Genomic DNA, 25705 nt, shown 5'->3' on the forward strand with positions numbered 1-25705 from the left:
CTGCTTTTCGCTAGGTTTTCCCTAATTTGAGAAAAGCAAATGGCCAGTAGCTAGGAATTCACTTACTTTTTCAAAAATATTCATTAAACATTTGCTAGCCAGACACTCTGCAGCAAGTCCTAGGTAGGCAGTAGTAGATTCCTGCCCTTGTGAAGCTTGCTGTAAATCAGCCATCATTGCCCTGTTTTTGACCTCTGTATATGCCTCACAAATTATTTGTGTGTTTGGTTCTTGCATTAACAGTACTAGTGAAATTAATTTGTCTTCTGATTTTTCAGATGTGTCAACAGCACCATCTTTTAAATGTCTTTCCTAACCTCAAACACGAAAGTGGTTGCCACTTTCTTTACTGTGAATATTCACAGTATCTCCTGTGCCTTAAATGTCAGTGGTTGTGAGAATAGCTTTGTAGAGCTTCGCTCCTTGTAGGTCTTACGCCATTGTCTAATTTCACTGTATGCTTTCAGTGTCAAAGCAGCCGCGAGTTGTACTGAAGATGCTTTGTTGTGTTTTTACCATGTAAAAGATTTTTTCCAATCATAGCATAACAGGATGTTGAATGACAGAGGTAATGTTTTTTTTCTGCCATAAAAGCATAATTTCCACAGCAGGAATTATGCACATTTGTATGTTGGGAAAAGAGGGTTTACCATATCCATGTTGCAAGTCCATGTGGCATGAGGAAATCTTTTCCCTTATTTCTGTTGTTGTTGTTACTGTCGTTTTCTAAAACAAAAATCCATATCGTCACTCAAATGAGAACTATTTGCAATGATAAAGTACCCAAGTTAAACATTTATGGATAGAGCTTGCTTAGTTGTTTATCATTAGTGAATTTTTCATCTGAATGTTTTATTCACCATACTATGGAAAACGTGGTCTTTCGATTGTTTTTAATTCCTCATTGTTTTTAATTCACCGAAGTATATTGTTTCTATCTTTAAGGAGTAGTAGACTTATTTTCGTGAGGTATGTGTATGTCAGTTATTGAAAGTTGTGCTGTGTGTGTCTCATGGTGTTTTTGAAATCATGATTTTTATCTCCTTTAAAAGGTAACATAATAATTCTTTTTTTAATAATTAAACTAATTTAGTAAATTCAAGATGGAGGCGCTTTCCTACTGATTATGCTTCCACCTCAGAAGATGAATTTGGATCAAACCGTAATTCCCCTAAACATACTCGTCTACGTACTTCTCCAGCCCTGAAAACCACTCGGTTGCAGAGCTCTGGGTCAGCAATGCCTACTAGTTCTTCGTTCAAGCACCGGATAAAAGAACAGGAAGACTACATCCGAGATTGGACTGCTCATCGAGAAGAGATAGCCAGGTTGGTTCTAAATGGATTATCTTTAAGAGCTGGAATTTCGTGTCAGTGTTTCAACTCGATAGCAAAAGCGTAGCTTTTATTCGATTTCTACAGATTGTCCAAGGAGTGAAATCCTCAGGTAGCTACGCACGCACTTCCATCCAGAGTGTTGCTCTCCATCCAGTTTCTCTGGGTTTGTGTTTTTAGTGCCAGTGCTACTAACATCTTGTAGAACTAATTTATTTTGCTTGCAACCCCCTTTCTTCTTTCTAGTAGAGATGCCGATGAGTTAATACCACTTTTGAAAGGTGGTATTGGCTCTACACCATTAAGAATTGTGCAGCTAAATTTTTGAGTACTTTTCCTTTTACCTTCCACTTCCAAAGAGGTGATAGTATAGTTGTTGGAGATACATGGCTCTTATTCTCTGGGGAGAATGCGAGGATGTGGATTTTTACTCATACTTTTATGAATTCGTGAGGTACAGTTGAACCCTTTATTATTTTGAATATTAAATTTGTTTATTATACCCTTTAGGTTATATGATTAAAAAGTAAAATTCATGCTGCAGATGTGATTTTTAATGAGTACCTTATCACGTTTGAACACTGAGGAGAGGCTGTACTCCGATGCTATTGTAGTTAAAATATGGGTTTTGTTCATTTTGTAAGATAGTACATTTTACTGTGGTATACCGTATGTCACCTAAACGTTTCCCCGTGACACGCTACAGTTGTTTCTGCCTTCAATTTAAGACCATAAACTTCAAATTTTACACTTGGCAACATTATTAAAGAATGTGATATGTAATAGTCCAGAGATGGTTTTTAAAAAAATAAACTCTTAACCATAATTTAATGGTGTTTTATCTTTTTTTTTTTTTTTCCCTTTGCTCTGTTGACTTCTGTGAATTATGTTTTTTCTGGCTCATTACTTCAATGTAATGTCTATGGTTTTTGGTCGCTAATGGCTATTGTAATTGCTTTTAATTGCTTATCATTCTTTGAGAACATGCCCTTTTAATCTCACTGTGCTTCTTAAACATTTTTATTTTACCATATAAATCACTTTTTGGGAGACTAATTATTGAAGCATTGTAAGCCAGTTCCAGTTAGGGGACAGGCATATGTATGTGCTTTGGGATCCCTGAGTTATTAGGAGACCACAGGACGCCTGCAGTGAGGGAGTTTCTACCTCTTTTTATTCTTGTGGGCACGGCTGGCCTCACTCTCCTGACATCATTTCCCTTCCTGTGGAGGGGGGACCTGCTGCAGCTCAGGAGGCACCTGATGGTTCCCCTTAGGGGGCCACCTCTTTGAAATCTGGACCCCTCCTTCCGGGCCACACCCACTTCCCTGCCCCCAAACAGAAAAGATGCTGCGGAGGGGAAAGTGCAGGGGAACTGGAGGTGACACTTTCACTTGGTTCTGTCTTTATTATGTGCATTTTATTACTCCTGTCTCTTGTGTGTCTTGTTACCTGTAGCGGGACAGCTAATGGGCCAGGCCTTTTAACTTCTAATGACTTTATGCCTTTTCCCTCTGGTTTGTTAAGTAGCACTGTGTTAATAAAACTTGCCTTTGGGATTTTAATTTTTTAAGGTGTATTTTTCAGCCATGTATCTGAAAGCAATGAAAGCAGATGGATTGCAAAACTCCAAATAAAATGTGTGCATCATTTTAGAATTTCCCCTCCTAGCAGATTTGATGGGGGTGGAGACTAAGAATAAGAACGAGGATTACAAATCTAAGCATTGAAAAAAAGCACAGATACAAGAGATGTAAAGAAATACATTATTATAAAATATTCCAGTGAGTGTAAACCTAGAAGCTTACGGAATTCGTAAGCTTCGATTTAACAACCTTATGAATAGGTCCGTACTTTACACTGAATCATAAATCTATTATTTCTACTTGAAGATATTTATAACTTTGATTTTCTTGATAATTTTGCTTTTTAGAATTCCTAATGCTGGTTTTAGTAGGTGCTGAGATTTTTAAGCCATGTGGATTTAAACCAGTCTAACGGTCTGTATTACTGAGTTGACTTTCAGATACAAATTGTTGTGCAAGAAATTGCTGGCATATACACGATACACTCACAAACGAAAAGGTGGCTTTGGGGTGCTTGCCAAGTGAACAACGTATGTTGTGTATACACACATTAAGAGTTGTTCGTGTTGGTACAGTTGTTACCACATGACCTGTTGACGTTGCTATTGTCTGTTTTTTTTGACTCATTTTTTTCTAATTAACTCCTGCTTTCTACAAATATCAGAAGCTTCATTGTACAAAAGTCTGCATACAAAACTTGAGAGCAAAAAATAGATTTTTTGGATAAGCTCATGCTTATCTATTTTTTGTCTCATTAAGCTTGGTTATTCTGTTTTTCATCCTACTTCATTTGTTTCAGAAATGCAAAAATTGAATATATCATCTTAGAGAACACTTTATGTGAGATATAGCATGACATAATAAAAAGATCTAGTTACACCACTTAACCATTTGTGACCTTGACCAAAAAAATGGTCACATAACTTCTCCTAAGCCTTATTTTCCTCCTCTGTAAAACGAGATGGTGAATACCTCTCCTCCTGCAGGGTGGCTGTGAGAATGAAGTCAGTTGATGAGCATAAAGCTTCTTTACAATGGTCTCACGGGGCGCCTGAGTGGCTCAGTTGGTTAAGCGTCCGACTCTTGGTTTTGACTCAGGTCATGATCTCACGGTTCGTGAGTTCAAGCCCCATATCAGGGGCTTGCCTGGGATCCTCTCCCTCTCTCTCTCTCTCTCTCTCTCTCTCTCTCTATCTCTCTCTCTCTCTCTCTCTCTCTCTGCCCTTCCTCTGCTCTCTCTGTCTCTCAAAATAAATAAACTTTAAAAAAATTAAAAAACAAATATAATGGTGCTCACTATCAAATAGTGGTTTTGACTGTATTATAATGTAATGGTGCTCATTACAATTGTTGTAAGCTTATGAGAGCAGGGACTCTATCTGCTTCTCCATCATTATAGCCCTTAGGTCATAACACGGTTCCTGGAACATAATAAGAGACCAGAAAGTGTTTATTGGTGTTCTTCCTACCTTTTTGTATTGATAAATAAAGGAAGTGACCACAGATTGTTCTTGGTAGGCCATAAGCTTTCATTTAGCACCTTTTTTTTTAATCTGTAGTTAAATTATTATGCAATTACTGCATTCCTTGGAAGTCTTACATTTTGCTCAAGTCAAAACATGTTACTTTGCTTCTGCTTTCGATTTTGAAGTTGAAGAAGCTTTCATTTGAACCTTTTGTCATTTCAAAACCCAAATTGAGTTCAGTAGGTCCATAACTTAGAAGTTTTTCAAGTCTCATTGAATTGAAATCTTTTTGATTAAAACAGGAATATCAGTAGTAGATTATGTAAGTTTCTCTCTTTTAAAAATAGAGAAAAATCAGTTTTTTCTTTTGCTTATCACTGGTTAATTTTTATTTAGTTCTACAATCTGTGTGGCTGATGACACAAATAAATGGCTCTCCGAGAATGAGCTCTAAACCTGGAATGTGGCCCTCTGCCTTAGCTATTTGTAAGTTGTGTTGTCATGAGCAAGCCTCTCACCTTCTCTGAGAATGTGTCCTCATTCACATTCAGTTAGAGAAGGCCTACCTCACAAGAACACTGTGCCTCTCAAATGACCTCATGTGTACTGTGAGGTGCTGTGCATAACAGACTCCTGTGTCGGGGTTTTACTAACCTCTTTGGCCACCTGGGGGAAGCTTATGGATCTCTTCTCAGAACAGTGCCATTTCTTTTTTTTTTTTTTTTAATGTTTTTATTTATTTTTGAGAGACAGAGACAGAGCGAGTAGGGGAGGGGCAGAGAGAGAGGGAGACACAGAATCCGAAGCAGGCTCCAGGCTCTGATCTGTCAGCATACAGCCCGATATGGGGCTCGAACTCATGAGCGGCAAGATCATGGCCTGAGCTGAAGTCAGACACTTCAGCTTCAGACTGAGCCATGCAGGTGCCCCTCAGAACAGTGCTTCTAAATGCATAAACATAGGGACTCTGGGTGGCTCAGTCAGAGAAGCATCCAACTCTTGATTTTGGCTCAGGTCATGATCTCACAGTTTGTGAGTTCAAGCCCCGCATCAGGCTCTGAGCTGACAGTTGGGATCCTGCTTGGGACTCTTCCTCTCTCTCCCTGCCCTTCCTCTGCTTGTGCTCTCTCTGTCTCTCAAAATAAAATAAACTTTTTAAAACTTTAAAACTAAATAAATACATAAACATGAAATTACTTCATTGTGTTTCAGTATGATTGCATTTCTTTGTGATGTTATCAAAGTACTTTTAAAGTGACAGAGTAATACCTGGAACTTTGTTGCTGTGGGTTTAATGACCACAGTAATCTTGAGGCAGTGATGATGAAAGGCTCTGGGACACCTATAGCAACCATACTATCTATGATTTCCGTGGGTGGAAAAAACCCCAGTATCACTAATTCTGCTACTGTTTGTTACCCGAATTGTCACTGAAAGAAATGCTAAGCTTCAGGTGGAGGTTAGTGAGAATGAAGTTGTAATTGCTCCTTCTTATCCAGGTTCATGGACTCCTTGGGTTCTTCTGTTTACCACCCCCAAGTCTAAGAGCTGTCATCTGTTAGTGCTGGTCGTTAACATTAACTGTATTTTGAAAGATGTGTCACTACTTCAAGGTGTTTAACATATTTTTCAAAGTGACGTGAAATTTAATTTTATTAATTTTTGGAATTAAAGCTTGAAAGCTTTTTTGAGTATCAAAATAGTTGATAGGATTTCCAAAAAGTCTTAAGTTTTTGGTACAGATCTTTAATTAGATGTCGAGCTTATGTAATGGATTCTATCACAAATGATTGTGTCTAGACCTGTTGTTTAAAAGAGATTAAACTTCTTTTCTGAAACTATCACCAGGATCAGCCAGGATCTTGCCCTCATTGCTCGGGAAATCAACGACGTAGCAGGCGAGATAGACTCAGTGACATCGTCGGGCACCGCCCCCAGCACCACAGTAAGCACTGCGGCCACCACCCCGGGCTCTGCCATAGACACTAGAGAAGAGGTAGGAGATCTTCATGGACAGATGCAGAAGGTTCTTCCTTTTCTTTGTTTCTTTTGCTTTTAGCCTTTTGCTGAGTTTATTTGAGTTATACCCACCCTCCCTGTTTGCATGAAGCTCTGCATTTTCCAACTTTGGTTTAAAATTTTTCTTTTTATGTTTTTGTAACAAAACTAGCAAAGGCTAACATTTGGTCTATTATTCCATGAAGCTGTAAAATTATTTAAAACCGGTACTTTGTCTGCCAATTACTGGTATATAGTTTCACTGGAAAATATGACTGTAAATGACATCTGAAAAGCAAACTAAAATTTGATAAATGATTGTATAACACTTCCATAAAATTTGGCTATGAAAATACTTCAATTAAAAAGGCATTTTTATATGTAGCTGGCTAGTAGATACCTCTAATAGCAAATAAAGGAAAAATTGTACAGTTTCCACTAACTTTAAATAATTCTGTTGAAAATTACACATATATGCTTAAGGATACCTTGAAAACTGAAAGATATACACACATAGATACACAAAGATATATACACATACACACCCACACACAAATACATGCATATTCAGTTTTGAAACCTTCCTGTAAGTTCTGGAATGCAAGGTAGCACGTAGAGACTATTGCCCTCCCCAAACTGGAACCTCCTGCTCTCTGGCTCTCTAACGTTGCTCCAGAGGGTGCCTTTAATGGATAATGAAAAACAAATGGTACTCTGACATGTTGGCTTTCGATCTGGTGCAGAAATACAAGCAAAAGATTGGCATTTGAGAGAATGAATTAAAAGTTTTATTGGGACAAAGCCACATTCTTTTGTTTAATTATCTGGCTGTTTTGTGATATAATGTCAGAAATGAGTAGTTAGACACTGCATGGCTGTAAAGCTGAAAGTATTTATTATCTAGCCTTTTACAGGAAAAAATGCCAGCCTCTAATGTGCTTCGTTAATTTTATAAAATAATGTCATCAATAGTAGCTCCAAATGGCTAGCCTTTTTGACAGATTCGATTTTGACAAACTCTATTAATAATCTCTTCCTTTGCTTTTTGTCACATTCCTTTTATAATCCAGTTCTTTAATGGTCATTTTTGTTGTTGTAGTTGTTGTTTTTCACCTTCATGTGTTGTCTAAGTTGGTAAATGAGCTTTTGTGAATCTGTGTAGAGTTTTGTTACCACATTGATCAATTGTAAATGTATATAAAATCATCCTCATTGGTGAAAAACAAAAGGATCTTCTTGGTGGCAAGACATACACAATTCTTCTGGTACATTTAAAACGATGAAGACATTATTTCCTCAGCTATCTAACTAAATGTTACCTAACATGATTATACGCTCACGCAGACCCAGTAAAATTACTCAGTCATTTCATTGAATAGACTTTCATTTTTCCTTTTTGTTTTATCTTAGAATATTGTACTAAAATTTATTCCTTCTTCAGTAAACCTGAGTTACTTTGTATTATTGGATGTGTATAATTTGCACTGTAGATGGCAGTATGTCATTTTCACTAGAATATGTAACTGCTGTAGCATTGTTAAAAGTTTACCTAAGACCAAAATACTTACTTTGTGGATTTAAAAATTGTTTCCTTTGTAAACTTAATTGGAATTTGCAATTTATGTATTTGTGAAGAAATTTGGCACCTGGATTTGGGGAAGAAAAACAAAAAACAACATAGGAAACTAAAAGAAAAAGAAACATTATTTTACATTGGTAAGGCATTGTGAGTAAAATGAACTTGTCCATCTACATGGCTCAGCTTTTTCTATTTACTATCTGTTTTACAGTTGGGGGAAATCTTATCCATGGAAGGATTGAACTTAACAAAGTTCTGTATTTTGGATTTTAAAAATCTGTGTAGATGAACATCTATTTTATTAAACAGGCACCTTTGAAGAACTTATAAAAAGAAAGAGTAATTGGTTTATTGAAGATATCATGCTTCTGTTACTACTTGAGAATGTAATAACTTCTGTCTAATAAAAAAAATTATAATGCCAATATCGGTACTTACCCAAATTATTCTCATAAGGATATGCTTTTGTCCTATTAGTTGGTTGATCGTGTTTTTGATGAAAGCCTCAACTTCCGAAAGATCCCTCCATTAGTTCATTCTAAAACACCAGAAGGAAACAACGGTCGGTCTAATGATCCAAGACCTCAACCAACAGAGCCTCCTGATCACTTAACAATTACAAGGCGGAGAACCTGGAGCAGAGATGAAGTAAGTAAACCACAAACTTTAACAAATGTCAGAGGAAACATGTCCTGTTGTGGGAAAAGGAGGAACTGTTCAATAAATGGGGCTGGGGAAAAAAGTGCTTGCCCTTATGAGTAGAGTGAAGTTTCATCTTGACATTAAATCATGTACAAAATAATCAACTACAAATGAGTTAAGTTTCTAAAGGGCAAAAGCAAAACTTTAAAACTTTTAGTTAAAAGTATAGGTAAATGTCTTTCAAAAAAAGACACAAAAAAGCTTTAAAATAAAAGACTGATAAATTAGAGTATATTGAAAGACTTTGTGAAACATGCAGTCAATGAAGGAGTAGTATACAGAATACATAAAGAAGGCCCTACCAATCAAGTAAGGCAAAAACAATCTCCACAGAAAAATCTCCAAAAGACATGAACAGCATTTGACTGAAGAGAAATTAACTGAAGTCTACAAAATAGAGATGTTAAACCTCATGAGTATTCAGAGAAATACATTTCAGGGCGAAAATGTGATTCTTATTCAATTGGCAATAAATTAAAAATCTTAAAATAGTAAGTATTGGAGAGCTTGGATACATAGACTCCTTTTTGTGTTGCCACTAGAGGTTAAATTGGCACACTTTGGAAAAACAGTTTGACATTATTTCCTAAAGTTGAATGTAAACATGTCACATGATCATATCACACAGTTTTACCTCTAGTACAGGCTCAAGAGAAACCCTTTCCTATTGCCAAAAGAAGTCATGCAAAAGAATATTTATAGTACCGCTATGGGCCTAACAAAAACTTGGGAACTGTCTAACTTTTTATCAGCAGAAAGAGAATGTATAAACTGGTATGTTCACAAATTGAATACTTACAGAGTAATAAAAATAAATGAAGTACAGCACTATGCCACTACATGGATGAATTTTAACAGTATAACAGTAAATGAAAAAAGTAATTCTCAGAAGATATATAATGTGATTCTTTCTCATACATTTTTTAAAAATGAAAAGATATACTTAGGACAGAAATGGAAGTAACACATGATATAAAAAGGAAAGCAAGGGAATGATGAATGGAATTTAAGATACTGTTCAACTTGGGCGGAGGGCAGTAGGGAAATGGGGAGGGGGAAACCACAGAAGTAGAAGTAGATTATATCAGTCAGCTATTTCTGTATAACAAACTACAAAAATCTCACTGGCATAGAGCAGTAAGCATAAATTTATCACATACCTGTGGGTTAACTGGGACAGCTCAGCTGGACAATTGAAAGTTACAGGTTGAGGGGTGCCTGGGTGGCCCAGTCGGCTAAGCGTCAACTCAGCTCAGGTCATGATCTCGCAATTCGTGAGTTCGAGCCCCATGTCGGGATCTGTGCTGACAGCTCAGAGCCTGGAGCCTGCTTCAGATTCTGTGTCTCCCTCTCTCTCTGCTCCTCCCCATTCTTTCTCTCTCTCTCTCTCTCTCTCTCTCTCTCTCTCTCTCTCTCTCTCTCTCAAATAAACTTTGAAATATCTTTAAAAAAAAAAAGTTATAGGTTGAGTCCAGGTCTGCCCCATGTGTCTTTTATTGATTGGACGAGTGGGCTGGCTAAGGCATGTTCTTGTCATGGTTGTATCAGAAACACAAGGGAGCAAGCCCCACCATGCAGGCACACTTCACGTTCATGTCGTGTCTGCTACTGTCCCATTGGTGAAACCAAATCACACAGCTTGAGGTCAGAGGCAAGTATCCTCTTCCTATGGCATCGGGAGCAAATGGCTTATTGTTGCATTCTAGCCTTTGTTTTGGTGTTAGATTCATAAGTGCTTCTTACGTTATTCGTGAGAAAGAAAGAAAAAGTGGTCCGTGTTGGACTAGTGAGCTATGTCATGAATTAAGAACTGTGATTAAAGGTGCCTGGGTGTCTCAGCTGGTTAAGCAACCAACTTCAGTTCAGGTCATGATACGGTTCATGAGTTGGAGCCCCGCATCGGGCTCTGTGCTGACAGCTTGGAGCCTGAAGCCTACCTCAGGTTCTGTGTTTCCCTCTCCCTCTGCCCCTCCTCCCCTCTCAAAAATAAACATAAAATTTTTTTTAAAAAGAATTGTGATTAATTCTATATACTTGTGAACCAATGCAGATAAAAATTATTAAGTAAATGTGGCAGTGACAAATCAAGTAAAGAGAGGTTTATTGGAAAGGTTTATGATAATGGAAATTAGATGAAATGAGCTTGGGAAAAATTCAAGGATATAGTTTGGTTTATTCACCAGAAACTGGCTATTTCAAATGGCACCATGGAACGAGCTAATTGAAGGACGACATGCAGGGGTGGTACAGGTAAAAAGCCTTAGGGCATGGGTAGGAGAAGATTGTAGAAAGCAGCAGAGGGCAAAAAGGGTTTGGTCATAGGCTGGCATCCTGTGCATCCCTGGATTTAAGGAACAGGAGCTAAAAGTACGTAAGAATGTGTATGTTTGCATAATACTAAGTAGAAAAAAATGTCCCAACGGGAAAGCACACAGCTAGCTCCATGGCTGCCACTGCACTATATACTAGATGCTTTTTGTTTGGTTGGTTTATTTTTATTTACTTATCTATTTTTTGTGAGAGAGAGGGTGGCGAAAGTGAGCAGGGGGCAGAGAGAGAGAATCCCATGAGGCGCAGGGTGAGGGAGAGAGAGAAAGAAGCAGGGCTCACCCGAAGTGGGGCTCATGTTTTTACCCGAAGCGGGGCTCACCCGAAGCGGGGCTCAAGCTCACCCAATGTGGGACTCGAACTCAGAAACCCTGAGATCATGACCTGAGCCAAAGTCAGGTGCTTAACTACTGAGCCACCCAGGTGCCCTATTCTAGATGCTTTTAACACACACTCCCTGCCCTGGCCTAAGTGATACATGTCTTCCACTCTTGTTTTGGCTTGTTTTCTCAAGGCTCTCAAAATCATGTTTATGTAGCCTTTTTACTGCCTGTATGTTGCTGATCACATCCTAAGTAACTTTTTATCCCCCACTGACTTGTCAGCCCTTATCCCCCAACCCTTGTCATTCTCGGGTTCTCATTTTCCATGGTGCCTTCCTTACTTCTGCCTCCTTTCACTGAACTCCCTTTGATTAGAATTTGCCTGGCACCAATTCACAAAAGTTAGCACTTATTTATGTTCTTTTTGATAAAATATTTAACAGTATTTCCTAGGTACTTTTAACTCCCACACTGCTCTTTAAAGCTTCTTAACCTCCAAGGCCATATCTTATTTTTTGGATTGTCTTGGAGAGTCTAAATACAGTTTTGACATACAAGGAGGTGATTTGGGAACCCACATCTAGCCCCAAGTTCAGTCCTTTTTCTCGCTTCTGGAGACCAAATCCAGCCTGCCACCTGTTTTTATAAATAAAGCGGTATCTCAGCACAGCCATGCCTGCTCGTTTGTGTGTTATCTACAGCTGCTTTCATAACACTGAGTTTGGTAATAGTTGTAACAGAGACCAGATGACCTGAAACCTTCACTCTGGCCTTTTACAGAAGTTTGCCAAGCCCTAGTTTTGCCCATAAGTTTCAAGTAGGGTGGTACCAACCTCCATAATAAAAACTTACTCTTTTGAGTAAATTTTTTTTTTAACATTTATTTTTGAGAGAGAGACAGACAGAACCTGAAGCAGGCTCCAGGCTCTAAGCTGTCAGCACAGAGCCCAATGCAGGGCTCAAACTCCTGGACTGAGAGATCATGACCTGAGCTGAAGTCAGATGCTTAACCAACTGAGCCATGCGCCCCTCTTTTGAGTAAATTTTTAAAAATTATCTCTCCCACTAGACTCTGCTCCAAAGAGCAGGATTGCAATCTTCTTCATCTCTACGTTCATATTATTTGGTGAAAGAATAGATAATAAACTTAGCATTCTAAATTATTTGTATTTTCCCTTTTATTATCATTTGATTTGGAGGCATGAGAAAGAGGATCATGATAGTCATTGAAGATAAGATAATATGGATTGGTTTTTAAAAGTGGTGTGGACCAAAATAACATGGAACCTTGACAAGTTTTTTTTAAAAAAGGAACTCCTTTGTTGATATTTATTTCTCTTTCTCAATTTAGTTATATAGTTGAGTTATATAGTTTAATTCTAATTATATTCTTCATTGACCTTTTATTAAAATTAGCATACATACTAAATTCCCCTAAACATAGTGGGCTGTGACTGGTGTTCTCAATGGTTTTACAATACAGTGGTAATATTTTAATATAATTTCTTTGGATGTTTCAGGTCATGGGAGATAATCTGCTGCTGTCATCCGTCTTTCAGTTTTCTAGGAAGATAAGACAGTCTATAGATAAAACAGCTGGAAAGATCAGGTACTGTTCTGTCACTGGAACCTCCCGGCTTCCATTATTAACAGACACGTGTTCCACTTTGTGCGAGCCTGCTACCCCCACAGCTAGTAGGAGCTAGTGAAGCCGGTGGCACTGAGTCTTCCTGCTGCCAGTGTCCCATTCCTTGTCTTTTTGTAGGTGTAAGTAACAGCCATAAGCTAGATCACATGCAGGGGGCAAAAAGGGAAAGAAATGTCCTAAATAATCAGCCCTTTGTAATTGAGAGTTAACAGCTCTAATTACTTAGGTTAACTTTATTAATAACCAGGAACAGTTTGCTCCTCCACAAAATAATAGGTAAGTATTTAACAGACCTTTGGGGGTGGCTTTTATAAGACCTGAAAGTTGAGTCTAATTTCATCTTCCTCATCAGTAAAGAGGACAGTATTGCATAATTTTAAAAGACTCAGAATGCCTGGTTACTTGTCTGCCTTGTGTACTCAATTATGAGGGCATCAAAACAGTGCAGGACAAATAATATGCAGTCAAAAATCATTCAGTCTGATGAAATTTGGAGATTTTGTTCCCATATAAGATTATTTTTATCAATATTTATTTCATTTATTTATCCCTTTGGTTCATTATCCTTCCAGTATGTCCTAGTTCTAGAATATAATTTTAGTGGAATTAAATTCAGAATAACAATGTTACCACCTTCAACTACAGTGAGTACTTGAGCCAAACTTGAGGCATGACTCCTGGTATTAGGCAGGCACGATTGTTAGTTCGTGTGTAATAACTAATTGGTTAGGCTTAAAATTTTTTTCCCTACAAATTTCAGTTGGTTGGACTTAATTTGTCCAGCTGCATGTTGTACTGGCAACTCCTAGGATGATGGGCTGTTGTGGTGAAGGAGAGCACTGTGACTTTTCAGAGAAGGTGGTGGGATCAGCACACTTGGAAGTGATGTAGCTACTGGGGGACACATACACATACCTTACCTAAGATGATACCAAGGGTGCGGATTGCTTAGTCACTGAGTATGATTAAAAGAAAAACAGTGGGCTCACTAAGCCAAATCAGAAATTACAGAATGTGTTATTTATAAATAACATGCAACTAATTTGATTTCTTTACAATCAAATACGAACCTTAAAATGGACACATTTTCCTAATTTAGAAAGGATCCAATTAAATTATATTGTCTTTGTACTTTTTATTCTGTATAACTAATGATTTTAATAATAAAAAGGAAAAAGGGGTGATTGGGCTTGGTTGGAATAGAAGTTGTGAATAGTAAAATCAGATGATTAAAGCAAAATAATGAAGACAAATCACATGGAGATAGCAGGAAAAGCTAACTTCGTTTAAGCGGATATGCTCAGTAAGTGAGCTAATGTGTAAATCCCATGAGAGCAGTGGTCTTTGTCCAATTATAAAGTACCTAGAATATACTATGTAACTATTTGTTCATGAGTGAATATTAAATTACTATTACTTTGTAGGAAGTTCAGTTTACTTAAAATTTATAGGAAGATCTGAAAATTGATACGGGTAAATTATCTTGGAAAAAAAAACCATGGATGGCAGCATAATGGTAGTCATTAAAATAACTATTTAAATTAGTTAAATGTACAAGGTACTCCTTAAGAAAAGCCAAACATGCAGTCACTGTGAAGGTAATATGCCTCGTGTTTCAACTGTATTTGGAGACGCTGTTAATATACTTCTCTGAGAACTCTTTTGTAAAGGTAAAGGTATTAAGTGAAAAGACCAAGGTATAGAAGAGTAAATATATTATGAGGCCTAAACCTTTAAGAAGTAAACCTGGAGGGAAGAATTATATGTATATGAACATTCACATACACACATAATAGGTGTTACATATAATATGTATGCTTTTTTTCTGAAATATTTGTATTTTTAACCATGTTCTGTATTACTTTTGTTAAAAAAAAATCTAAAAAGTAAAAAATAGGACAAGACAATGTAGATTACATTATCCTTTTTAACCTAAGGAGAATTTAATATTTTTTACAAGGCAATACAATGAAGAGATAAACTGGTACATTTTTAAGGGATATCAAGATAAGGGCTCAAGGTATAAAAGAAGGTTCAAGGTATAAAAACTATGTAAAAATACTTCAGAAATTCATTGATGCTGTGGGTTAATTTCTGATTCCTGTAAATAAAATTTTAAGATATAATGAAACCATGTCTGAATATGGTTTGTGAATTGTAATATTGCACACAATCTTATATTGCTTGTATGTTGAAATAATACATTTCATCAGTGTTTGATAAGTACCTAATGATGGTAAAAACACATTGAACACCGTGTTATTGAATTTCAAGGCTAACTATCTAGTTTAAGAGAAATCATTTAGATAATTCTTTTCTAAAACTCTTCCAAAAGTACCTTTTTAAAATATTGTGTTTAAGGTGTTCTTTTAAAAACACAACCATTTTAACATGTTTTAAGCTACTGTAAAGGCAGTTTGCTTTCTCTTCCAGTAAATTTAGAAGGATGACCCATGTAACTAAATTTTGCATGGTGTTAGATGGTCAAAACCTGGGTGAAGTAAGAGGACCGGGGGTGATGAGAGATGACCCTGGAGAGGTAAGGGAGGGTCCATGTAGGTTGAATTTGTTCAGGAGTTTGGACTTTACCATAAAAAACCATGGAAAGCTAATACCTTAATAGGGTCCTCTCAATAGCCAACGTTACCATAAAAGTACATGTAGGTCTCATCATGTGGTCATACGACCTACCAGCAGGAAAACTCTGAAGTCTTCTCACCTGTAAATGGAGATCCCTTTTTATTTCATCCCACCTATTGAAATACAAGTCGTCCTCCCCAGTAACTGGGTCCCCATTCACTCATGTATTCATTCAGTAGATTTTCATCATGTCCCTGACTGATACCATTCTCTCTTCCTGTTGACTGTTGCTTCCTACCAAGTATCTTTCTCAGTCTGCACTGAACTCCTCGCTAGTTTCCTCCAAAGAAAACTACTTTTTGTGGCTTTAACATTTAATTAAAATTGAGACCAAAAAACACATTCATTCATTGGTTGATTGATCTTACTGTCTCAAAAACTTGACAGAATTTAAAAAGGTTAAATACGTAAAAATGCCTCAATCAAGTTTGATATTGTTGCCTTCGGTGTGAGCATTGAATTGTACCATGTGTGGTAAAGCACTATGGTGGGCTCTGCGGAAGATCATAAGGAGGATAAAACCTCATCCCTACCCTTACGGGGTTTACAATCTGATCAGCAAGGTGAAGCACATACACACTTAACTATTGTACAGGGTAGCATGTGGTAGATTGGTGCCCACTTATAGATAAAGACAAAGAAAGGATCACTTTCATTCAGGACAATGAAGGAAGGCTTTATGGAAGGTAGTATTCAAAGATAGGTATAATTTTTAATAAGCAGATCTAAGGGAGAGAGCCTGAACCTTTTGTGTGGAGTACCAGGCAGTTTGGAGAATGACTGGTCTTTAACTTTTATGCCAAGAGTTATAAGCTCAAATGCCTACCTGGGCCTAACAATATACACCTATTTAAATTGCCCCAATGCTTTCTATGGGCACGGCTGAAAATATTTATGCAAAAACCGTTTTACAGAGTTCTCACAGTATTCCATGTGAAAAGGACCCCCTCAAGCTGCGTAGCATGGCCCTGTGTTGGTAGACTACCAGTTTGTAACCCTAATTTGCATGGATTCAGGGCACTAGAGAATAGATAGTGAAAGTCGTAGAGTATGAACCAGAGACTTTATTCTAAAGCCAACTGCCTTATCAAAGAAAGGTTTTTTAGGTTAATAGTTAAATTATTGAATGGAATTATCCTTGGAATTTAATGTGTTCCCATGGTGACATTTAGTCTACCATTTTGAATCTGTAATGTAATACGAAGATCACTCAAAAGCTGTGAATTTTTTCCTGATAGATCTGTAATGACCTTTAAACAAAAACAGTTCTAACCAGTATGACCTAGTCTAATGTAATGTCTTGATCTAGTTTTCTGCTTCCTTAGATTTAAATACTGTGTTAGAGTTCACTTCCTAAAGCCAAAATGGTAAGTTTGGCTTCTTAAGTCCATACCGCAATATTTACAGATTATCTTTAAAGTAAGTTTTTCATCCCTTCAGTACTTAAAGCTGTGGAGGAGCTCCAGGTTTTCTTGGGTCAGGGACCTCAGGTGACCATTCTAAGCCATTTTCAAAAAAGCAGAGGTGAAATATGTACCATTTAACAGTTTGAGAAGCCCAAGCATTATACCCAGTAACCATCTTCTGGCAAAATTCACTAAATTTTTAGCACGCTGTGGCTAAGCACGGACTTGCTCTATTATACGAGTCCATTGCAGTTCTCCATTGGTCCATGAAACAGTCACTATTTCTTCCCGCCAGTCCTAATGCTGCAAGGACTCTTTTACAAATATCCCATAATTTCCATAAGTGCCCTAATTATCTTAGTATTATGAAAACAGCTCTTAGACAGCTGGCAAGGACATTTATTAGCCTTTCAGGTTTAGAAAATTTATCAGTTTCTAGAACCATTATTGCCCTTTTAAGAATGGTGATGCATAATTATAGATGTTCCAGACTTGATTTGATGTTGATGAATTTCATGTTTGCCAAAAGTAAGTTGTACTTGCCATATTGATCTTTGAAGAAATACAAATAATATAATTTAGTTTACTACTTAAATACTGATCAGCTTCCAGTAGTAATAATTTATTTACTTGTACACTGGTGATGTTTATATAAAGTCAGTTAAACTAGATTTCCAGGCTCAACAAAGAAATCTTAGAAGGAAACCAGAAAGGTGCCTATTATTTATATCTCTCTAAAGCTGCTGAGTCCTCTCTCAAAGATTCCAAAGTATTTGGGAGAGAAGGACACCACTTTTGAAAGACAAAACTTTGTGGTACTTTTTTTTAATAAGTTAAGATATTTAATAAGTTAAGATATTGAGTTAAGATATTTAGTTCCTAATGTAAGGATAATTATCTGTGTGGCAGTTGTTTTTATCAGAAGGATAGTGTCTTACTCTAATTGGTTAATCATATACAAATCTAACCTGAATTAAGATTTTTAAAGAAAAGCACAGTAAGTACTCCAATTTTCAGCCTTTAAAATAATGTTCACACTTTAATCAGTTGGAAATTCTTCACACCTAATTCAGTCTGTGTTCATCTTAATTTCATCTTAGGTTTATACTGCACACATTCTTTCTGAACCAAGTTGTGCTAATTTAATAAGTGGTCATTTTATGGTTAATTACAAATGTTAGATAAAAACAATTTGGAGGGGGTGTCATCAACATTTGTTGTATATTTGGTTTTCAGTAACGAATGTGATAAATGTGAAAGGATGTATGTGTGTATTCACAACCACACACTTGCTTTTTTTGATACAGATTTCTCACATAAATGAGCTAATTGGTAATATTGGCTCAGTAGTTTATTTGCGGTTTTTGTTTAGTGGTTTCTTTATCCTCGTGTAGCTTTGACTGTTAAACATATGACAGATTTTTAAAACACGAAAAGTAAAATGTTTATGTTTTTTTGATTTCTAGAATATTATTTAAAGATAAGGATCGGAATTGGGATGAAATAGAAAGCAAGTTAAGAGCTGAGAGTGAAGTCCCGATTGTGAAAACCTCAAGCATGGTATGGGAATTCTGCTTGAATATTAAAACATTTTAATAGGTTTAAGGGAATGATATGCTTACTTTTGAAGTGCTTGTTGATTTACGGTTTTAAATAGATGCAAATACCCAGATTTGGGAAGTTTTACACCTTCAGCTGTCTGTCATAGGGGCTTAAAATGTTGATTGCTTCAAAGCTGTAGACAGTACGAAGGAGGAACTTTGTGTTTCTCGCTAATACATTCTTTTTGTTGTAACAATTATATATTATAAATAGGCAATTTGAAATAGGGGCCAAACTTAAATAGAAGTTGACATGAATCATTTCCTCTTACTCAGTAGATTGCTTATCTCCTCCTTAAGAATTTGTACAGATTTTCATTGTCAGAGAGTCTTAGTCATGCATTTTTCAAAGAAAATCCTTAACACAGTTTTACAAAGTTGTGAGGTTGATCAATGCAAGTTTTTCAAAGTCTTTGCTTATTACAGTAGTATTATCTTGAACTTTTCATCTTTTACCATTATCTCATTCAAAAAATAATTCTAGTTAAACATTAAAGATTATAAAATTTGCATCTTGTTTATGGGATATCATAATCATTGCCTGTCTTGTTGCTGCAGATGTCGTGCCATGTAGATGTTAAATATTCCAAATAAGAGGAGTGTGAGATTTGTTGCTATTCAAATAAAAATGCTTTCCTTACAGTAAGCTAATTTTTGTCATTGCTCTCCCTACAGGAGATTTCTTCTATCTTACAAGAGCTGAAAAGAGTTGAAAAGCAGCTACAAGGTACATTTACTACTGAATTAAGTAGGAAGAGCTAATGATTTCAAACAAGTACCTTCTAAGATGCCACTTTAGAATGTGGTATCTCTTAAAATATTCTTACTATATTATAATGTGATTTGGTTAAATGTAGTAATGTATGGATATATAGTTCTACGTATCCAAATTATTCATAAAAAGGAAGTTTTAAAATCCAGTATAAATAAAAAGGTAAAGTTAAATCTTGGGTATGTGGGCTAGCTGTTGTAGATGAAGTCATAGTATTCTATATATTATCTATTTTACTTGTATATAAATACTAATACATAAAAAATATGTAAAATAGTGTATTAAAATGTGTGTGAGCAACTCAGAATCCTTATTGACAGTTGATACTATTTATCTGATTTGACATTTCTTAAGTTACGTTTATGATGTCACCCCAAATGAGTTTGTATTCTAAAATGAGTGATAGTTGTTTGGATGAACCACAAGAAAAGAGTGCATCTTGGCCAAAGGGGCTGGAAAAGGAGAGAGAGAAGAAAGAGAAAGGGACTCTGTTTGCCTCCTGAACGTTGACAGGGCCATTGTTTGGGTATGTGGCACATCTTACTCAGGCACTAATGCCTGTGTGTGTCTTGAGCTAGGATCTGCAGCGATAGAACAAATAGCTTCCAGAGTTAACTGCTAATTCTACTCAGTCTTTGATGCTTGAATTACCATAGGCATTATTTGTTGGCCGTAGCTCAGTGATTGTTAACATCCAGTCAGCTTCCACACCCCGAAGGGTTATGTGTTCTGCTCCCATGGGGAAAAGTGTCTTGCTAATAACACAGCGACTGTTAGCTGGTAGAATGGAAGTATACTTTGAAAAGGACCTCTGAGTGATTGTTAACATCAGAGGTACTTCCTTCTGCCAACTCCCCCCTCTGCCCAACACCAAGTTGGAAATCACTCCCTAAGAGTTTTCTTCATCAACTCAAGGATCTTTTGGAATGAAAGCCCCTCCCATGCAGTAGCCAGGTCTGTGTGGCTCGCGGGTGCCGCCATGGGATATTAGTATAGAGGTTCTGAGGGTGTCCCTGAGGCCCAGTGGCACATACACAATGCACACGGCTGATGCCCCACATCCTTACCCAAGAAAAGGGACAACATGCTTGTGGTAGCATTCAAAGTGTGAGGATGTTCTCTCGGGCCTCCCCAACCTTCCAGTTACTCTGAACCCCATCTTAGCAATGAATCCCCAGTTATCCAAGTAGTAATACATCTAGGAGTGCTTATTAAAACCACAACCAGTATTATCCCTATCCTCTTGCAATGATGAGCAAATTTCAAAAAGATCTTTCTTAAATTCCACATCTTCAGATCTCAGTCTTCCAACAGACTCCAGAAGGCCCATGTGTGAGCCTGTTCAGGGCACCAGAGAAAGCAATCAGGTCGGTATAATCTCCAATGTAGATCAGCCCCAGAATTACCACAGATGGGCTTAAAATACAGTGTCAAGAGGATCAGGCAAGTTTTAAGATCATACAACCATCAGTAGTTGAAGTATTATCCAAGTCATGAGCAGTGTTCACGTCCAAATTTAACTGCATCTGCAATTCTCTTTTTTTTCCCTGTGTTCCTTTTTTTTTTCCCCTTCAGCAATCAATGCTATGATTGACCCAGATGGAACTCTGGAGGCTTTGAACAACATGGGATTCCCCAGTGCTATCTTGCCGTCTCCACCAAAGCAGAAGTCAAGTCCTGTGAATGACCACGGCAGCCCCGGTCAGACACCGACACTTTGCCAACCAGAAGCTAGGGTACTCCACCCTGCCGCTCTCCCTGTGTCGGCCGAATTTGAGAATGCTGAGTCTGAGGCTGATTTCAGTATACATTTCAATAGGTTCAACCCTGATGGGGAAGAGGAAGACGTTACAGTACATGAATGACTTTCTCTCGGTTGTTAAAAATAATTACCTGTGGATTGACTAGGAATATTGGCAGCAGCGTAGTGTTGACTTACACAAAACAAGACAGCTTGGTCAGCTACAATCTTGTTATCTCTGTCTTCTTAATTTTATTTATTTATTTTTTACCTGTGACGTGGCATCCTATTAATCCTTGCAGACCATTAGCGAACCACTTGATGCACACGTAGGCAAAAGCAGATTGTGGCAGTGTTGCCTTTTGTGGTTTTATGATTTTCAAATTGAATTCTGTAATTGCATCCTTTCCCTTCATAGATCTTTGTTTTTTTTCTTTAAGCCATGCTGTGACCTACAAGCAAATTAAATACCCAACATTTCTGACCCCCATGTCTTCTGTGCCAAGCTGCTCCCTGAAATGGACTTCTTCTTCATCTGTACAGATTTGTTAAACACTTATATTTGCTTCTTAATAATAGGATTTATATTAGTATTCATTGCCATTGGATACAATGACCTGTTACTCTCCACAGTCAAACTGACCTTTCAAAATAGTCCTTCTTGTGTTCTGAAATTTTCCAGCATCTATGTGATTTATATAACCTTGTTGCTACGTAAATTGTCTTGGGGTTTACGGAGATGAACTATTATGTTTGCACTAAGATTTGCCGGGAGTGCTAGGTGGACATAGCTATATATCAATAAGGACTAACTGTGTTTTTTGTACATAGGAGATTGATAATACTGTATTTGTTTTAACCCCTCAGTGTTTTACTCCACTTTCAAAAAGCTTAATCTGGCACTTTTTTTTTCGATTTTTTTTTTTAACGGAAGTAAGATTTTGTCTCATTTTAGGGCAAATGATAACTAGAAAGATTAAACTGGACTGCTTAGGTGGAGTATATTTTTTAATCTGAGAACACGTATATTGGTCCTGTGTTACCAAGTTTATATGTGACAGTCGAAAAAAAATTCCCTTGAAATGATCATGAAGTTAAAATTTTCTTCATTAGGAGACTTGGAGAGCCAGTAGTCATAAGATTAGCTGATAGTTTCACTCCCAAGCAATGAATTGCTTCTGTGTGTTTCCCTGTAGGACCCAGTAGTAAATCCTGTCCGTCTTATACATTTGTAAGGACCCTGCAGGACAGCAACGATGAAGGCTCGGGCCTGTGCTACTGAACAGGAAGCCTGTGACAGATACCTTCTGTAAACTTGTCTTTTCTCTTTCCAGTAAGTTTACATTTGGTTAAGTTTTAAAAGAAAGTAATTACCTTTGTGTTTCCAGAACACTATAATTTGGGTGAATCTTATGAATTCATTTAAATATTACTAGCAGACTTGGATTTTCCCCTTGACCCCATCAGTCTATAAAGGTTAAAACTGCAGCTTTTGCACCTTGTACAAAATGGTCTTTAATATTTCAGCAATAATCCTGTACTACATTTGTTTCAAGAAACAAACTAAGTCCATGCACTTCAAAAACCTTACAAGATTTAAAAACTCCTGTACTGTTAGGCCAGTTAATAAAGATGCAAAAAAAAGAAAAAAAAAAAGCCTTTTGTAGAGATGTAAAAACAGAAGTCTGTTGTATAATGAATCTCATATTTTTCTTTAAATTAAAAAACACGGTAAATGAACTATTCTCCTTGTAAAGCTAACTTCTCCATTCTGTCTGATAAAGGAAGACTGAAGAGAAGGTTTTAAAGAACATGAATGGAATGATACAAATGCTTTGAAGGAATAAGTGAAACATTAAAACAGGGTCAATATCCATTTGAAGAAAAAGTCGAACACAATAATCACACCATTGTTCCCTCTTTTATTTAATGTTTGGGTACTGATTATACCCCCGTGGAAGTGGAAGGTAAGGAGTTGTCAAGGAAAATATTAGCATCTACTCTACTTACGTTATCCTTTTAAGTGTTTACACGGTTTTGTTCACTTATAAACATTTGGCCTTTTACTATGTTATTTTTATTTTGTATGAATACATTATCCTCCTTATTTATTTTTGTTACATTTATTACTTATGTTATTTTGTTATGCATTTACAACTCCATTTTTAAATAAAGTGTTTCTGGAACTTTACACAATGATTGTACATTTTATTCTACCATCTGAATTGCTAATACTTCATCAGTTTATCAAGTAACTATTTTCCAAGGCTTAGCAAAACAAAAAAATCCTTCAGTTCTAGTTAACACGTGATAATTGTGAGGCTTCATAGTATTTTGACTAAGGAAGAAAAATTTTTCTTGGCTGATCTCTGTAAATCTGATTCTCTTAGCTTAATGCTCCTAATGTAATGTGCACACACAAGGCCTTTATTTTTAACTGGCCTAGAATCAGTCATCAGAAGGTTCTATGACAGTGATCTATTTGGGGAACAAAGAAGAAATTTCAGATATCTTGGACATCCTAAATTTGAGAACTATCCATTTGGATTCATTTTCTTTCCTCGTACCGTCCACACCCAAGAATCTTAACTGTCTCCCTCTTACCGTTCAACATTGTTTCTCAGCTTGACCTTTGGAGGCTTTGCACGATCTGGTCCTTTTCTTTCGTGTCTGTGTGCACCTGATACAGACTCTCCCACTAGCTCCTGACAGTCAAGCTCCTTCACTGCTCTGTGCATGTAGCTTCCCTTTCTCCTTCCTTCCTGCTGTCCCATATCCTCTGTCTTCTTCTTCATGAAGCTTCCCTGACTTGACTGGGCCACAGTACAGGGCTGTGCCACACACTTGCATTTTTCTCTTCCCTTCCCCCACTGTATATGCGTGTTTCTTCCTTCCAAATCACCAAACTAATCTTTACTTCCTGAATAGACCCTGTACGTTCAAGTATCAGGGCCATTTGCCTCCTTCATCTGTCCTCGAGTTTGCTTGCCATATCTCTGCCTGACCAGACCCTAACTTTTGAAAGGAAACTAGACTTAGAAGCATGGGATCCAGACCCATCCCTCATTAGCTAAAATGTGTTTCTCTCCTTTTGATCTGCAGAACGAGAGCATCATGGTCATTCTCCACGTCCCTGCCAGTCCACGTGGTCTGTGACTGTGAAATGGTTCCCCTTCCTCTTTTCCTCCAGAACGCCTTCTCAGATTCCTTGTTCTAGAAAACCTTCCTTTCACCATGTTGTCATAACCTCTTCTTCTCTGCTAGAGCCCAAATCACAGATCTGTTCAACAAATAGGTACTGAGTGCCTAACACTTACCTTAAATATACCCTCACAGGCCTTCTGTTCTAGAATAGGGTGACAGAAAATAGAAACTAAAAATTAAGTACATTGATCATGTCAGATGGAAAGATTACATCCTGCGTCTTCCTCCCAGTGAATTGTTTACATGCCTGTCTCCTAAAAGGTGTTTTCTATAGGCTCCTCTCTAGAAATACACATGTGCTGCAGAACCCCTCACTCTTTAGGAAGTAAGTGGTCTGCTAGGACTGTCTCTCATCTGAAGGAGGAGCAACATCCCTGCAGGACACCAGGTGCTGGCCGTGCTGCAAGAAAGTAAGTGTGGGAGTTAAGATGTGACCCTGGGTCTGACTGACTGCTCCGGTCCTCTTTGTTCTCTGTCATGAAGACACAAGAGGGTAGAGTCTCAGTGGTGTTAGAAATCCTGCAACTAAAGTTACTGTAGTTTTGGCTTACGGCGAGCGATTTCAACTCCAGTCTGTTGAGTTATCTGTGAAGGGAGGGGGAGGGGGGCGGGGGTCAGCTAGCCAGCTGGTCTCTGAGCTATCTTCCTGCTGTATTAGTTTTTATTCTCTGACCTTCAGGTATTATACTCTTTGCTCTCTTCCCCAGATTTGTGGCTGAAACATACTTCTTTACATACTATCTTCACAGTAATTCTGCCTCTCTCCCCGTCCCCTTTAGCAAATGATTGGCCAGACACTGGCTCTTTCATTCTTTGTTATTCTTACTGCTTCTCCCAGAAATCCTCCAGTTCTGTGACTTCACCACAACTGTTGGCTCATTTCACTTTTGCCCACAGACAGAGGGCCCATGCTTTGGGCTGAACAAGGACATCCTAGTGACGATGACACCATTTCCAGGAAAAAAGGCCTAGCACTTACTGAACCCCTTCTCCGTGGCAGGCACTACTTACCCAGGGCTGTGTTTTGAGAATTTGCCCTCATCTGTCTCCCTTTGGCCAAACCAATCGCTCATACGTAGACTCTGAGGAGGAATGTGGCAAGATAGGAAGCAAATCTCACCTGTAATTAATTCTGTGTTAAGAGTGTTAAGACCAAAGCCCTTCGGGGAATTTATAAGACTTTCAGAGAAATGAAAGCAGACATTCTGGATTTGATGCAGTCTCTTAGCTGGAATTGAAAGAGAGGATTCCTTGCACAGCAGAAGATGAGGACTCCAGGTCCTGGGGTGGGGGGAAGCGGTTGCTATAGCTTCACAGCAATACCCCCAGGAAAAACCAGTGTAGTGTGGCGAGCAGACTGGGGGCAGCGTGCAAGCT

At 37.6% G+C, this 25705-nt stretch overlaps 1 protein-coding gene across 17 annotated transcripts in view; it reads left to right on the plus strand.

Moving 5' to 3' along the window:
- Positions 1-24894, plus strand: part of CEP170 (centrosomal protein 170) — a 127585-nt gene extending 102691 nt beyond the window's left edge. For 6 of the 17 annotated variants that reach the window (XM_042976917.1, XM_042976922.1, XM_042976930.1 and 3 more), the window contains 7 exons: positions 1094-1328; positions 6235-6412; positions 8441-8611; positions 12837-12925; positions 18477-18570; positions 19287-19338; positions 20959-21463. In XM_042976917.1, coding sequence (XP_042832851.1) covers positions 1094-1328; positions 6235-6412; positions 8441-8611; positions 12837-12925; positions 18477-18570; positions 19287-19338; positions 20959-21248 — 1109 coding nt within the window. In that variant the 3' untranslated portion in view covers positions 21249-21463. Of the gene's footprint in view, positions 1-1093; positions 1329-6234; positions 6413-8440; positions 8612-12836; positions 12926-18476; positions 18571-19286; positions 19339-20958; positions 21464-21564 lie in introns of those variants that run through there. The other 11 variants (XM_042976926.1, XM_042976931.1, XM_042976921.1 and 8 more) reach the window with 8 other exon arrangements.
- Positions 24895-25705: the final 811 nt, after the last annotated feature.

Source organism: Panthera tigris, chromosome F3 (assembly GCF_018350195.1).
Source record: "Panthera tigris isolate Pti1 chromosome F3, P.tigris_Pti1_mat1.1, whole genome shotgun sequence".
Taxonomy (NCBI): Eukaryota; Metazoa; Chordata; class Mammalia; order Carnivora; family Felidae; genus Panthera; species Panthera tigris.